At 37.0% G+C, this 16205-nt stretch overlaps 1 protein-coding gene across 1 annotated transcript in view; it reads right to left on the bottom strand.

Annotated features, from left to right (window-relative positions):
• dnah2 (dynein, axonemal, heavy chain 2) overlaps positions 1 to 16205 on the bottom strand; it is a 122204-nt gene that overhangs the window by 101007 nt on the left and 4992 nt on the right. The window contains 11 exon segments of the mRNA XM_041779160.1: positions 492 to 674; positions 2120 to 2249; positions 3101 to 3306; positions 5215 to 5302; positions 5624 to 5781; positions 7752 to 7943; positions 9773 to 10011; positions 10387 to 10497; positions 14014 to 14239; positions 14332 to 14496; positions 14615 to 14679. Of these exon segments, the coding sequence (XP_041635094.1) occupies positions 492 to 674; positions 2120 to 2249; positions 3101 to 3306; positions 5215 to 5302; positions 5624 to 5781; positions 7752 to 7943; positions 9773 to 10011; positions 10387 to 10497; positions 14014 to 14239; positions 14332 to 14496; positions 14615 to 14647 (1731 nt within the window). The 5' untranslated portion in view covers positions 14648 to 14679.

Genomic DNA, 16205 nt, shown 5'->3' with positions numbered 1-16205 from the left:
GAGAAAAAGGTTGAAATTATAAATTGAAAAACTCAAAAAAAGTGAAAATAATAAATTGACAAATTAAAAGTATGAGACAAAAAGTCAAAATAATAAATGTAAAAGGTCAAAATATAAAATAGAATTCCAAATAATAAATGTAAACAGTCCAAATATGAAATAAAAGTCCAAATAATAAATGTAAACAGTCCAAATATGAAATAAAAGTCCAAATAATAAATGTAAAAGGTCAAAATATGAGACCTCTTTTCTTTTTCCTCTTTATTTTTGACATATCCATGACTTAAGGATATTTTAATCATTAAGGTTAAGTTCACATTTTTATGCTGGAGGAAATCTGCAGACCTTATATTTTCGGGCCAGTTATAGTAAGAATAGGATATGATCTTGCGGGCCGGGTGTAACTGTACCACAGGCCAGATTGGGCCCCCGGGCCCTGAGTTTGGCACCTCTGGGCTAAATGGATAAATGTGAAGTACACGTGGACTCACCTCCATGGGTCTCTGTAGGCGATGTTTGAGGGCCCTCACCCAGTGGGCCTGACCTGATATGTGGGGTATATGGTCAGGAGAAACCGCTGCCTGCTGGTAAAACGCCTTTTTGATTTTTTTAAGCTCCATGTTAAAGATATTATACACTTCCTCAACCTTCTCGTCCGTAGTGCGTTTAATAGCCTGGAAAAAAAAAGGAAATGAACAGTAGGACAAGAATACTGAGACGAGGATGTCATGAACTTTGAAATAAACTCAACACTGTCAGACCTGTGAAGTCCAACAAGTGTTTCTACAATGTGAGACAGATAAGCTGCATGCCAAGCCTCACATGGTGTACCGGAGTGGTTACACAGGCAGAACTTAAGTGAGAAAAACTGACTTTACACTGTAAAAGATGGATTTATTGCAGAGACCACAGGCATTAAAAATTCACGTCAAATAAATATGATCTGAGGAATGCCTAACAGTCAGTTTGCATGTTTAGAAGAGCATTTAGCGCTCAGGCAAACATGAAGTGCAACCAGTATGGGCGTTCTCAGTAACAACTGCATGTGTGCATGTGGAATAATTACACCAATGCCAATGGTCCGGTGTTAATTTTGTCAACTAAAACTATGACCAAAACTATTTGTCAACAGCCTTTTTTTCATGACAAAAACCAGACTAAAACTAACAAAAATAGATCTGTGATGACTAAAACTGACAAAAACTAAGTTTAGTTTTCATAGAGATGACTAAAATAGACTAAAATGTAATGTAGTTTTGGTCAGACATTGTAAATCTGTGATATTTCTCCACTGTGGGTAAATCTATCTAAGAACAATGCATTTGTATCTATTCTGCCTCTCAGCTGTAGAAAGCAGGGACCCCAGGTTTGGCAGAGAACACACTACCATGATTTGGTACCAGATTTAGGCAAGAGAATAAATGCTTGGACTAAAAGTTAAGACTAAAATGTGAGGACTTTTTCTGGACTAAAACTAGACTAAAATGTTTGGAGTTTTCATAGAGTAAAACCAAAAAGGATAGAAATGACTAAAATGGGACTAAAACTTAAATGCATTTCATTTAAAGACCAAAACTAAAATGAAAAATAGCCGCCAAAATTCACACTGCAACAGCCACATCAGTAAATGTCATGGTGCAACTTTGTGTTTGATGCAAACCAAACTAAGTTTTCCCGATTATGGCTACTTTACACTAAAAGTCTATCAGATATCATCAATAGGCGGAGATCTGAGCATAGTGCAGACCAAAAGCGGGTGTCTCCCACATGCAAAAATTGATACTGCAGGCGATGCTGCTCAGAAACTCAGGTACATGAGGTGGATATAAGTGAGTGCTATAAGCAACACCTCATTCTGCACAGATGTGCCACTGTTATTAGGCTAGTAGGCACTGCAGTGTGTGAGAGTCAACAATTAGAAGTTAAACTCAGGGGGGCAGGCCATCGAGATATAAAGTATCTTTAATATTATTAGAAATGGTTGGTGTTAAAATTAAACATTAGAAAGCAACAAGTTTCTCCCTAAAAGAGGACAAAGAAACCTGTGGCTCCATCTGTTCTTCTTCCTTTTGTCCTTTATGTGTGTTTAGGTGTGTGTCTGTGTGAGTCAGGGAATCACCTCTCGAGTAGACATGGGTCTAAAAATAGCCAGAAGCCGAACTCCCTCCTCAACTGTGTTCACCGTCCTAAACACTGAATTGATCAAGTGCTGCACCTTTATTTCCAGATCCTTTATTGCTGTACGAAATCTACGCATCCAAAAAAAAAAAAAACAGACACAAGCACATATTTATCACAGAATGAAAAACAAATAGCATAAGCAGATGATGAATACAATATAAGCCACATGGAGCAAAAGGACAAAGGTCTTTTTGTGCAGATGATTATGTTAAACTATAAATATCACACTGAAACACATTCCAGACATTTCTGAGATACTGCATTTACAAGAACAGAGCAAAAGAGTGCAAAGATGAGCAGATGGAAAGATCTACAAAAGTAGGGAAACATGTAGACTTTAAGTTAAATTAAAGAGGTGAACCATTATTTTATCTCAACCCTTCATACATCTGTTGGAATATTAAAGTTAAGTTTTGACAAATGATTAAAAATATGCTTGCTTAATGTTTTTCTGCTGATCCATGTCTGTTTCAAGAACAGCCTTTATAGAAACATGAATAGAAGCCCAGCTAGATCATCTGAAGCCACAGAAAAGCTTAAAGGGCTTGCCAAGCATGTAGTGACACAGCTAGCATGCTGGAACAGACTCAGATTTTCAGAAAAAAAAAAAAAAAAAAACAGTTGTTGGACACTTTCACTGGAATATTATGGGGTTCATAAGAAATTAACTGCATTGGCAGAAATTGCTTTAGGTTGAACTTACATGGGATTTGGCTAAGGAGGATCTTTCACAGCCTGTATGCTCATAAAGGTTTAAGCAGAGTGAAAATTTGAGTCTGATGGGAATGAAACCCGTGAATACCTTCAGTAACGGTGCTGAAAAGTCATGTCCAGATGATCGGAGAGAACGCTCTTTTCAACTTTGACAAGCTAAGCTATTATTTTGGGCTACAGTCTAAGTTTAAAGAGTCACACCTACCTGTTAAACTCTCTGAACCAAACGGGGCTCTCAACATCAAACATGTTCTCAGTGACAGAGCGCAGGTTCTGTAGGCTGCCGTGCAAAATGCCCTCTAGCTCCAGGAGGGACCGGGTGAAGTCTGGTCCTTGTACACCACTAAAGCATGGCAGAGCCCTCTGCTGACCATCCTCCCAGCGGGCAAACTGGTGCTGGCAGTCACAGACCTAAAAACAACAGCATCATATAAACAGAGTATTACCCTGTAAGGAAAAACAGGAGGTGAAATTACTGCCTTCATGACTGAAGTCATTTGTTCTTGGTTGTATAAAGCGTGATATTCACAGAGAGGCTACCTTAAATATGGTGGGAACAAAGAAAAACAGCATGATTGAGCATAAATGCAGAATGGATACAAAATCAGGATGATAGCCACCAATATGTCTGCTAACTCTAACAGGAATACTCTGTATGAACCTCAGCGAGTCAAAAACTGTAATTAATGACCCTTTTGATACCGTCATATGACACAGAAACATGGGAAAGTTTTAGTTACTACTGAAGAGACAGTCGTGTTGTTTTTATGTTGAGTTATTTAAATAGAAGCAAACCCAAAGGCATATATAACCAGGGAGTGAAGTCCAAGCTGGAAGACTGTTTGATTTCCATTCACCTTTTCATTCATTAGTAACCACTCACTCACCTGTCCCTCATTTTCCTGCTCCTGCTCTAGTAATCATCAATGGGCGTCTACTCACTAAAGCTTTGAGCCAATCCCTTTCAGCCACGACCTCTCTCTATCCAATCATCCTGCAGATGTCATATTTTAAAATCTGTTCTCTTTCCTTCACAGTCAGTCTGTCGTTTCAGTGCGATCGCTGCAACCCTCCTCCTCCCCAGCTACCTCCATCACATCTCATCAGCGTCTGGGTCAAGCTCCTCTGATATCTACTCCTCAGAAGTCTCTTACTCATCTGATCTTACTCCTTCCATCACCACCACCAGTGTCCAGACTCCAGTAGCCTGTTGCACCAGCTATGTGTAAGTTCTGTCTTAAGTTATGCTGTAAAGTCCACACTAAACCCTACGTTGAGACTAGTTCAGTTCTAGCTTAAGTTGTGTCATTGCTCAGTTGCACCGCAGAGATGTAAGGTTGATCTTAACTAGTAGAGATTTACATCCAAAATAACCAAAATATTGTCACAGATCTGATGTATTCTCTTACTTTAACCAACCACTGAAAAGCATTTTTTAACCCCTGTTTGCTAACGGCTAAAAATAATGTATGCTAACTGCTGTTAATCATCAAACAGCGTCCAGTGTGGATGAAAAATATGAGAAGGCATTTTGCCAATGTGAGTATTGTGAAGCCTACAGCCTAAACCTAGAGCCAGTAAAAAATAACACTGATATCGAGTGGTGAAATCGCTAATAGCACAAGGTAATTTAACAGTAGATGGTGGAAATGATTCCCCCTCACGGAAAACAACAGTTATTGATCATGGGGAACACAGTGCTGACTCCAAATTCCCGGTAAAGTCCTCAACTCCTCACCATGCTCTGGGTTATCACGTCTTTTAGAGCTATGACAGTTATAACTTACGCCTACGTTGAAACTACCACAGCTGGTGCAACACCTTAAATGTTAGGGGAGCGTGAACTCCGTCGTAAGTAAGAACTTACGTTCAAACTAGACTATGTTTGAACTTACGCACATCTGGTGCAACCCATAGCAGGGCGGTATCCTGTCCTGCTGTCTGCCTCACTACCCCTTCAAGTTTATCAAGACATCACTATGGAGTCTACTCCAAATATTGTCAGACATTTCCAAACTCCTTAAATAAATCATTGTTTAACTCGTATAAGTCTCTCCTGATTGAAATAGAGAAATAGAACTAAAGGTAAAAAAGGATGGAAGCTCAAAGGAAGTTGTGACAAGAAAAAAAAAGCGTCAGGGTTTTGCCTCCATTATTAATAGGTTGCATCAAATGTCATCATTAGGGAAATATGCATTTGCTTTGCATTTGTTTACAGCTGTTTTACGACTGATCCAACAGCATACACAGAGTTAGCATAAAGAACTCTCATTTTACACGCTTTAGTTCTCTGTTTCTGTGATAAAAAGAAAAAAATACCTCAATCAGGTCTTTAAACCTCTGAATGACAGCATCAATGACCACAAAGATGCTCTTCTCGTGCACCAGCCATCCCTTTGATGAAAGCCTGATGTCAAAGGGAAAAATAACACAAGAGTGATAAAGGGGGATAAGAGACTGTCACTACCGACGGTTTACATTTCTGATATAAAGGAAACTTTTTGAAGATGAGCTTCAATATACTATCACTGTCAAATCAAGGCTATTCAGTTCCACAACGTTTTTAATGGTGCAAATCTGATCCCAAGAAAACTCTCAACCTAAAATAACGATTTCCTTCAGCTTATAAGGATTTAAACTAGACCCTCATAAAGACATGAATGTTGGCTCTTGAAAACAAACATAGACTGAAATTTTAGTGTTGAGTCCACATGCAGGTTAATCCTACTTGATATGAACAAGAGAGGCTTTCTGGTAAATTTCCTCCCAGGACAGGAGGCACTGGATGCAGTCATTTAGGCTTTTCTTGCTGGATAGCACAAAACCCTCAAAGATCCTGTCCAGAGAGATACTTCTGAAGCACAGGTTGATGACCTCGTTACTCATCTGCAACACAAAATAAAACAAATATGGCACAATTAAAAAGCAACAGCACATGCACAGATATGCATTTCCATTTGCAGAATCAGATAAATATGAAAAAAGTAATTTTCTGCAAATTAAAGGGTGGATTAAGGCAGCCAGAATGAATAAACAAACTTAGAACAAACGACACTTAGCATGTAGCTGCAAAGAAACAGGAGAGAGGACGTGTCTATAAAACATACCAGCATGCAGTAGAAGAAACATGGACTGAGGGCAAATCCTTATCTAAAATAATTAACAGTAGAGCTCTACCATACAGTCATGGACGAAAGTATTGGCACCCCTGGAATTTTTCCAGAAAATACAACATTTCTCCCAGAAATTGTTGCAATTACAAATGTTTTTGGTATCCATGTGTTTATTTCATTTATGTGTATTGGAACAAAACAAAAAAGCAGAAGAAAAAAAGACTAAATTGTCATAATTCTACCCAATCTCAAAAATGGGCCGGACAAAATACTGTCACCCTTTCTAAATTGTGAGTAAATCATTTTATTTCAAGCATGTGATGCTCATTTAAACTCTCCTGTGGCAGTAACAGGTGCTGGCAATCTAGAAATCACACCTGAGGCCAGTTAGAATGTCTAAAAGTTGACTCAACCTTTGTGTTGTGTGCCTGTGTGTGTCACACCAAGCATGGAGAAGAGAAAGAGGAGCCAAGAACTGTCTGAGGACTTGAGAAGCAAAATTGTGGAAAAATATGAACAATCTCAAGGTTAAAGACCATCTCCAGAGATCTAGAAATTCCTTTGTCCACTGTGTGTAATATAATCAAGAAGTTTATAACCATGGAGCTGTGGCTAATCTCCCTGGACGTGGACAGAAGAGAAAAACTGACAACAGAATGCAACGCAGGACAGTTGGAATGGTGGATAAACATCCTCAGTCAACTTCCACACTAATTCAGGCTGTCCTGCAGACTCAGGGTGCAAAAGTGTCAGCTGGGACCATACGTGGTCATCTGAATGAGATGAAGCGCTATGGCAGGAGACCGAGGAGAACCCCACTGCTGACAAAGAGACATAAAAAAGCCAGACTGGAGTTTGCAAAAATGTACCTGAGTAAGCCTCAATCCTTCTGGGAGAACATGTTGTGGACAGATGAGACTAAGGTAGAGCTTTTTGGAAAAGCACGTCATTCTACTGTTTACAGAAAACAGAATGAGGCCTACAAAGAAAAGAACACAGTACCTACAGTCAAACATGGTGGAGCTTCAAGGGTGTTTTGGGGTTATTTTGCTGCTTCTGGCACTGGGTGCCTTGACTGTGTGAAAGGAATCATGAAATCTGGAGACTATTAAAAGATTTTGAGCTGCAATGTAGGGCCTAGTGTCAGAAAGCTGGGTCTGGGTCAGAGGTCATGGGTGTTCCAGCAGGACAATGACCCCAAACATACCTCAAAAAGCACCAAGAAATGGTTGGAGACAAAGCTGGAGAGTTCTGAAATGGCCAGCAATGAGTCCGGATCTTAATCCCATTGAACACCTATGGAGAGATCTCAAAACCGCTTTTGGAAGAAGCACCCTTCAAATCTGAGAGACCTGGAGCAGTTTGCAAAGAAGAGTGGTCCAAAATTCCAGTAGAGAGGTGTAAGAAGCTTGTTGATGGTTACAGGATGCCATTGGTTTCAGTTATTTTTTCCCAAGGGTGTGCAACCAAATATTAAGTTGAGGGTGCCGATAATTTTGTCCGGCCAATTTTTGAGTTTTATGTAAAATTATGACAATGTTGGCTTTTTTCTTCTGCTTTTTTGTGTTGTTTCAATGTACATAAATGAAATAAACATATGTATACCAAAAATACTTGTAATTGCAACAATTTCTGGGAGAAATGTTGTATTTTCTGGAAAAATTCCAGGGGTGCCAATACTTTCATCCATGACTGTACGTGTGCTGTTTGTTAAAAATGGAGAAAAGGAAGAAGAAAAAGTACCTTCCGGAAGAGGCCAGTGATCCTCTCACGACTGTTGTAGTAGGGGGATTTCATCCAAATGATGCGGATTAGGCTTACAATGTGGCCCAGTTTGGAAGAAACTTGATTAGGCTTGAGTGTGGCTAGCTCTTCAAAGGGCTGCTTCACTATGGACAGATAGGTCAGGTTTGATCTAGCTTGAACTGAGCTTTCCTGGAAGCAACACACACAAAATACCAAGGATGGAAATATTAATATATGGGCTGTCAACATTAAAATCCTCATTAATCTCAGAAATCCTGCAGCTAATTGTGATCCCTACCCACCCACAAACTAAGGGCAAATGACCTCCTTCTTTATCACATTAATGTAACATCACTGTGGCTGCAGAGAGACGCTGCTGTGGATTAACCAAACTGTGACAATAAAGCATGTGATTAATCCACTAAAATATGAATGCAGCAATTACGGACCTTAATTATACTGCAATGCTGACACAGCACTACTAAATTACCATTGTCATTTTCACACATCATGGTTCTTGTCCAAAGTTATGTAATCTCAGGTTTTTAGTCTCAGGGTTTTTCATCTTTATAAATGGAGAGCAGAGGTTAGCACAGTGAGCAGTCTTTGTGTATATCCATAGCTGTCAGCCGTAGGAGAATGGACACATTCGTCATATAGAATTACAGTATTAGGCAACAAAGCTGTAGTGGAATCAAAGGCCTGAATCCTCTGCGTGTCCACACTATCTCAAAATCTACATCTCGAATATCGCGTCATAAATTCTGTCAGAGGGGAAAGGACCCTTTTTTCCCAGGCCCATCTTTATGGATGAACTCTTCCTGCTTTACAGAGTTTCATAGACAATGCGGCGCTGAAAGTGACATTTCGGATATACGCCAGATCCCCAGAGAGATTCACCACCTTAAAATCGAAATCTCTGATTGGCTGATCAACTTTTCGGCCCAAGCCTCTTCTTCTACCAAAGCCATAAAACCCTCACCTTTGAACTGGGTGTCATAAAAGACACCCAGTTGATCAAGAGGAGGGCTTAGTAAACCGACCCCTCCCTTTTCTTTCTTAAAGAGAAGCCATTTCAGTTCAAGCGGGGGTTCAACAGGAGAGTTCAGAAGAACTCTGTTGAGTCCTGTTTCCATCTGCTATGCTCACAAACCAAGCGCTGTGCCAAGTCTGGTCCAACTGGATTTAGAACCCTAAGTTTTTCTAGCACTAATTTTTCTTTTTTATAGCCTTGAGGTAACTTTTTGTAAAGCAGAGTTTTCGTTTTTCCTTTTTCTGCATGTCCATCACTCCATCACTGTAACCCACAGTCACGTGATGTCGATGTTTTGAATTTATCTGATTTTAATTGGACGAATTACGAACTATTTTTGGAAGACGAGCGACTACTCCCAGAGACCCAAACCCATCTGGCCGTGCCGACATCTCCAAATCCAAAACTAGTTCTAGTTTCAGACCAAATAGATTTTCTTCTAAAGTCACACTCCAAATTTTAGGCCTTTAGTTAATTTTTCCATTTTGATTATCATAATCCTCTCTTCACCAACTAAGCTAGCATCCTTTCTTTCTTATCATATTTAGTCATGTTTTGATTATTCATCCACATTACATACATATCACCCGGGATTCATGTCGATTATTTTGTGATATGATAATAAATCTTCAAAATACAGTCATGGTTCGGGAAATCAATTTTTATTAAGCCGTGAGGAATGGAGTCCCTGTTACGAGGACTCATTAGTTTAGAAATGAGATTGATTTACAGTTAATGTTCTTGTTAATTAAAGGTCTTGATTGATTAATAATTACAATATTTTATTGGTTATTAACTGACCAATCTGCATAAGCAGTGGTGCCCTATTCTTCTACAAGGTTTATTGATAATATTAAGTTATTATCAGACATAGTCATTACAAAGCTCTGCATCGTTCTTTAATTTTTGCCCTTATCTTGTATAATAAACACAGCATGCTTCTAATAAATGACTGATAGAAAGCAGACTTGCTGTCTTTGAGTACCTGAATCTCTGTGGACAGTCTGCTAAAGCGTTGTTCATAAAGAGACTTTGAGAGCTGCAGTATCTTCTGGATGTGCTTAACTTTTGGGTTCTGCAGCTGGTGGCTGATGTCCAACAGCTTAACTGAGTGACTCTTCCAGAATTCTATCTCCTGCAGCGGGCCACAAGTGTCCCCCGTCTCTTTGACTTCTTGGTCATTCAGCACCTCCTTGATCTGATCCGTCCAGTAGATTACAGCGGCTAGCAAAAACAGGGACAGGAATTCAGTGGAAATAAAGCTACAGGAAAATCCAGCCATTTTTTACACTGCTTATCCCATGTAGGGTCATGAGGGGGCTGGAGTCTATCCCAGCTGTCATTTAGGCGAGACTGGTCGCCAGTCACCAGTTAACTAACCAGCATGTTGGTGGGAGAAAGCTGGACACACAGAAAAGCCTTGACCAGGTGAGGCAACAGCACTGACCCCTGCACCACTGTGCAGCCCCAGAAAGATAAAGACAGGAAGAAAGGTAAAGAGAAAGAACAACTTAAAAACAGAGGGACAGAGGAGCAAAGGTCTGAATATATCGGCCCCACAGAAACACATGAGGAGGAAGAAAAACTTTTCAGGCTTACTCTCCATTCTTTGCACAAGCCCCCTGTCCTTCCTGGCCTCCTCAGGGCTGCTCTGTAGGCCTTCCATTGGGATGTATAGCACTGTTTTGCCCAGCTTCTTATACACATCATCTGCACAGAATTACAGTGATATTAAATATCATTACTAAAACAGATGTAGCTATGCTAAATTTCCTTTAGAATGATATTCCTGGTATCTGAGACTCCCATGTTCTTGTGGATGGCCACAAGATACCAAACACTCTGGACATGGACAACCTGCTGCTATGGAACATCCTGATATCTGTAACATTCAGTCTTGAATCTATTATCCTTATCATAAATGTTAGCAAGAATCTGCTCAACTTTAACAATCATAATTACCAATGTTAGCCATCTCCATTTCTTGACCATATTTGCTACTGCTAATACCAGATTCAGTCTATTATCAGTCTATATTATCTGTTCAGTCTGTTATCAAACATGGGAATGCTTGCTAAAACGACACATATTGCTATCATTATTTTTAACATTATATCCTTTAATTAGAAAAACAGGATAAACGCCAAGACAGCCATACATCCGTCTCATTCATTCCCCTCCACCCATCTTTGCTGTCTTACTCTACATAGCTTTGGGAGAATGCTGTTCAACGTGAGTCTGGTTTGGCTCAGGGTTTCTGTCTGTCAAAGGGAGGTTTATCCCTGCCTTTTTCTAAATAGTGCAGTGAACATTGGATTAATGTTTGGTCTGCATGAATGATAGAACAAATAGTGAAGACCTGTCCTCTCTGCAAAGATGTGAAAACATCTGATATGAACTGGTGCTAGACAAATAAGGACTGATATAAAAATAACTGCCATCGTCTGAAGACAGCCCTGAGCAGGAAAACAACTAATTTCATTTACTAATATTACTGATATTAGCAGCTTTGTATGTGTTTGTATCTTCTGAGTAGAGCACTATAGTGTATAACAATGCTCACTCAGAATCCAGACACGTCTACAACATGGCATATTCACTATATAGAGGACTACAGAGGGAATAGTGAGTGGTTTGGACACAGCCAGAGTCTTCTTTAAGGGAAACTTTACCTGTAATCTATTACAAACATAAGCACAGTCCCTCCAACCATCCATTTCACACTCAGTGAACAGATCATGCAGCATCCCTCCTGAATGAATGACGCTGACTCTCAAACTGATGATTTTTGTGGTTTAACTATTTTAACACCCTGAGAATTTAATACCTGCAAAAGGGTGCTAGGTTTTCACGTTCTCGTTTGCCCTGTTAACTTTTCTCACCTTAGTCAAGTTCCCTTGTGTTACTTTACTCTCTTCCTTTCTAGCTCTTTCAAAGTAAAAGTCTGCTACTGCCTAAACAGGAAGTACAGTTACCTTAGCTTAAATTAATACAAAAGTTACAAAAATAAAACATAACAAAAAGCCATAACTGTAGATAAGCTTAATGCTCAACACTTACGCTAAATCTGGTCACTTACAGATCAGTTTATTGTTATTATTTTTATTGCAAATTTGGGATATATTGTATTTTAGTATTGTTTGCACATTTTATTTCTACGTCTGTTAAATATTTCAGATTTCTGCCTCTCTCTTGTTGTGCTGTTGTACTGACAAAATTTCCCCCAATGGGCAATAAATAAAAAAGTTTATCTCATCTTACCTTACCAAAATAATCTTTATTAAATTTTTATTTTTACTTCGTTTTCACTTTCTATTATCAATTTCAGTTTAGTTTTTATTAGTTTTTATTAGTTTTGACTGCTGGTTTGTTAGCTTAGTTTAGTTTTTATTTTGCAAAAATGCTTCGTTTCAGTTCAGTTTTAGTTTGTTTTAGTGTTAGTTTAGTTTTTTATGGATAGATGTCAGGGCTGAAGGAACATTATACCTTCTAACAGGCTACTCTTCACTTTTCATTTTATTTGTTTAAAGATGATCTTTGAATACAACACCAGAAATAAAACTGTAAGAAGTCTTAACCAAGCAGATCAGGCAATTTTACTCTACTCAGACTCTGGTGGAGGTTCCAGTCAGTTTGGTTGTGTCAAAGACTAAAACTAAGGATATTTTGTCTCCATTTTTATTTTATTTTAGTTAGTTTGTAAGTGCACAATACAGTTTAAGTTAGGTTACGTTTTTTCAGTAAAGCTTAGTTTTTAATTTAGTTTTAGTTAACAAGAATGATTTTTGAATTTTAGTTTTAGTTATTTAGTTAGTTTCAGTTCACTAAAATGACTTTTGAATTTCACTTTTAGTTATTTAGTTAGTGTCAGTTAACTAAAATGATTTTTGAATTTCAGTTTTAGTTATTTAGTCAGTGTCAGTTAACTAAAATGACTTCTGAATTTCAGTTTTAGTTATTTAGTTAGTGTCAGTTAACTAAAATGATTTTTGAATTTCAGTTTTAGTTATTTAGTTAGTTTCAGTTCATTAAAATGACTTTTGAATTTCAGTTTTAGTTATTTAGTTAGTGTCAGTTAACTAAAATGACTTCTGATTTTTGAATTTCAGTTCTAGTTATTTAGTTAGTGTCAGTTAACTAAAATGATTTTTGAATATCAGTTTTAGTTATTTAGTTAGTGTCAGTTAACTAAAATGACTTTTGAATTTCAGTTTTAGTTATTTAGTTAGTGTCAGTTAACTAAAATGATTTTTGAATTTCAGTTTTAGTTATTTAGTTAGTGTCAGTTAACTAAAATGATTTTTGAATTTCAGTTCTAGTTATTTAGTTAGTTTCAGTTCATTAAAATGACTTTTGAATTTCAGTTTTAGTTATTTAGTTAGTGTCAGTTAACTAAAATGATTTTTGAATATCAGTTTTAGTTATTTAGTTAGTGTCAGTTAACTAAAATGACTTCTGATTTTTGAATTTCAGTTCTAGTTATTTAGTTAGTGTCAGTTAACTAAAATGATTTTTGAATATCAGTTTTAGTTATTTAGTTAGTGTCAGTTAACTAAAATGACTTTTGAATTTCAGTTTTAGTTATTTAGTTAGTTTTACTTAACTACGATAACCTTGGTCCTGTGAATATGTTCCATTTTAAAGGCCAGATGAATTCTTCTGGTAAGGTTCTACTCAGACCAGCTGGTTCAGACAGAATCTCTAGAAACAGCAATAATTCTAGTCCACGACATATGTAAGTAGAACTGTTGCTTTCTCATCACACTCCTCAAACACAGACCCAACTTGTTTAGAATGTGTTGAAAATATGGCACAGGGATCAAATATTCCATCTTTAGTAAGAAAAGTCCAGAGTCTCTGAGAAACAGCCAGCATTTCTTGGTTTCCAGAGAAGCCGTGGTTAAGTGATAGAGAGTATCTTACTACAACTATAATACGCTGATAAGAAACAGAAACCTGAATGCTTTAAAAAACTGTCATTTGCCTACAGATCCTGTATTGCAGATTAGTTGAACAGAGACTTTATGACAGGAACATTTCATTTTTAAAAAGAACAGTTTAGTTGCATGAGATGATGAGATAGTGTCTGAAATAATTTACAGTTTAACATGCCTAATAACAAAGAGAAAACTGGAGTTTCAGAAGAAATACCACTGAGTAGAGCTAAGACAACGCCTGGTTTTATAACCTCAGAAACTCTGGTAGAACTTTAACTGAGTGTCTCACCTGTGAGGACAGAGAGGTAACAGTGCATGTTGTTCATATAGTCCTCTTTGATGCCCCTCTGGTAGGTAGTGAGGGCCAGAGAGGGAGCGTGAGAACAGGAAATGTCATGGAGCAGCCTCTGGATGGCGTAGCCCTGCACTGAGCCAAATCTGACAGCCGTCTCAAAAGTCTCTGCTGTGATAATTGCTCCTGGCACACGGATAAAAAAGAACAGCTGCCCTGCCACCTGTCCATGTAAAACACATGTTTAAAGGCTCGTAACAAGCAGGATTAAAGAAGACTGAAGAATTTAAAAAACAAACACAACATTGTGTTTACCTGCACAGAAACAGAGAACTCCACCATCAGTCTAGAGTCAGAGTCCAGATACACAACCATGGCTTCGATTGTGGGGTCAAGTATAAACTGATCCAAAGCTGTCTCATTCTCCTCCGTCCACAACTCCTCTGTTACACCAGGAAGAGCCACACGCAGAATAAACATCTTCAAATGGATGGAGGGAGACAAAAAGAGACAGACACGGTCAGTAGGACTACTGGGTAGTTATTTTAATTAAAGGAAGAGTGAACATCAGGGATTACAGTCAAAGACCTAGCTTTACCGGACGAATAGTCCTGCAGTAGTCTTCCTCCATTTCTTCTGAGTGCTCACTTTAAGATTCTGCTCCTGTTCAAACACAAAACACTGACATTTGAAGACATCACTTTACCTCAGGTCTAATCTTGAATGTTTACTCCTCCTGTGATGCTTCTCTGTGTGTAACACTCAAACATAGGTCACATTTTTAAGATCATGTACAAACATTAGGGCTCTGGTCTTCCTACCCAGTCAGCACTAGCAGGGCTGAACGCTTTACAACTCATGGTTTTGAATTTTATCTCATATTTTACATATAAAACTCGTGATTTGGAATTTTATCTCACACTTTGAGCTTTAAAACTCATGGTTTTGAATTTTATCTCATATTTTTAGCTTTAAAACTCATGGTTTTGAATTTTATCTCATATTTTGAGCTTTAAAACTCATAATTTTGAATTTTATCTCATGTATTGAGCTTTAAAATTCCTGATTGTAAATTTTATCTCTTATTTTGAGCTTTCAAACTCATGATTTTTTAATTTTATCTCATATTTTGAGCTTTCAAACTCATGATTTTTTTATTTTATCTCATGTTTTGAGCTTTCAAACTCAAAACTCATGATTTTTTAATTTTATCTCATGTTTTGAGCTTTCAAACTCAAAACTCATGATTTTTTAATTTTATCTCATGTTTTGAGCTTTAAAACTCATATTTTTTAAATTTTATCTCATGTTTTGAGCTTTAAAACTCATAATTTTGAATTTTATCTCATATTTGAGCTTTCAAACTCATAATTTTGAATTTTATCTCATATTTTGAGCTTTAAAACTCATAATTTTGAATTTTATCTCATATTTGAGCTTTAAAACTCATAATTTTGAATTTTATCTCACATTTTGAGCTTTAAAATTCCTGATTGTAAATTTTATCTCTTATTTTGAGCTTTCAAACTCATGATTTTTTAATTTTATCTTATATTTTGAGCTTTCAAACTCATAATTTTGAATTTTATCTCATATTTTGAGCTTTAAAACTCATAATTTTGAATTTTATCTCATGTATTGAGCTTTCAAACTCATGATTTTTTTTATTTTATCTCATATTTTGAGCTTTAAAACTCATGATTTTTTAATTTTATCTCATATTTTGAGCTTTCAAACTCATGATTTTTTAATTTTATCTCATATTTTGAGCTTTAAAACTCATGATTTTGAATTTTATCTCATATTTTGAGCTTTAAAACTCATAATTTTGAATTTTATCTCATGTTTTGAGCTTTAAAATTCTTGATTGTAAATTTCATCTCTTATTTTGAGCTTTCAAACTCATGATTTTTTTATTTTATCTCATATTTTGAGCTTTCAAACTCATGATTTTTTAATTTTATCTCATATTTTGAGCTTTCAAACTCATGATTTTTTAATTTTATCTCATATCTTGAGCTTTCAAACTCATGATTTTTTAATTTTATCTCATGTTTTGAGCTTTAAAACTCATGATTTTTTTAAATTTTATCTCATATTTTGAGCTTTAAAACTCATAATTTTGAATTTTATCTCATATTTTGAGCTTTAAAACTCATAATTTTGAATTTTATCTCATATTTTGAGCT

This window comes from Cheilinus undulatus, linkage group 22 (genome assembly GCF_018320785.1).
Source record: "Cheilinus undulatus linkage group 22, ASM1832078v1, whole genome shotgun sequence".
In the NCBI taxonomy this organism is placed as follows: Eukaryota; Metazoa; Chordata; class Actinopteri; order Labriformes; family Labridae; genus Cheilinus; species Cheilinus undulatus.
Note: the sequence above shows the minus strand (reverse complement) of the source record. Positions and strands in the feature narration are given on the sequence as shown.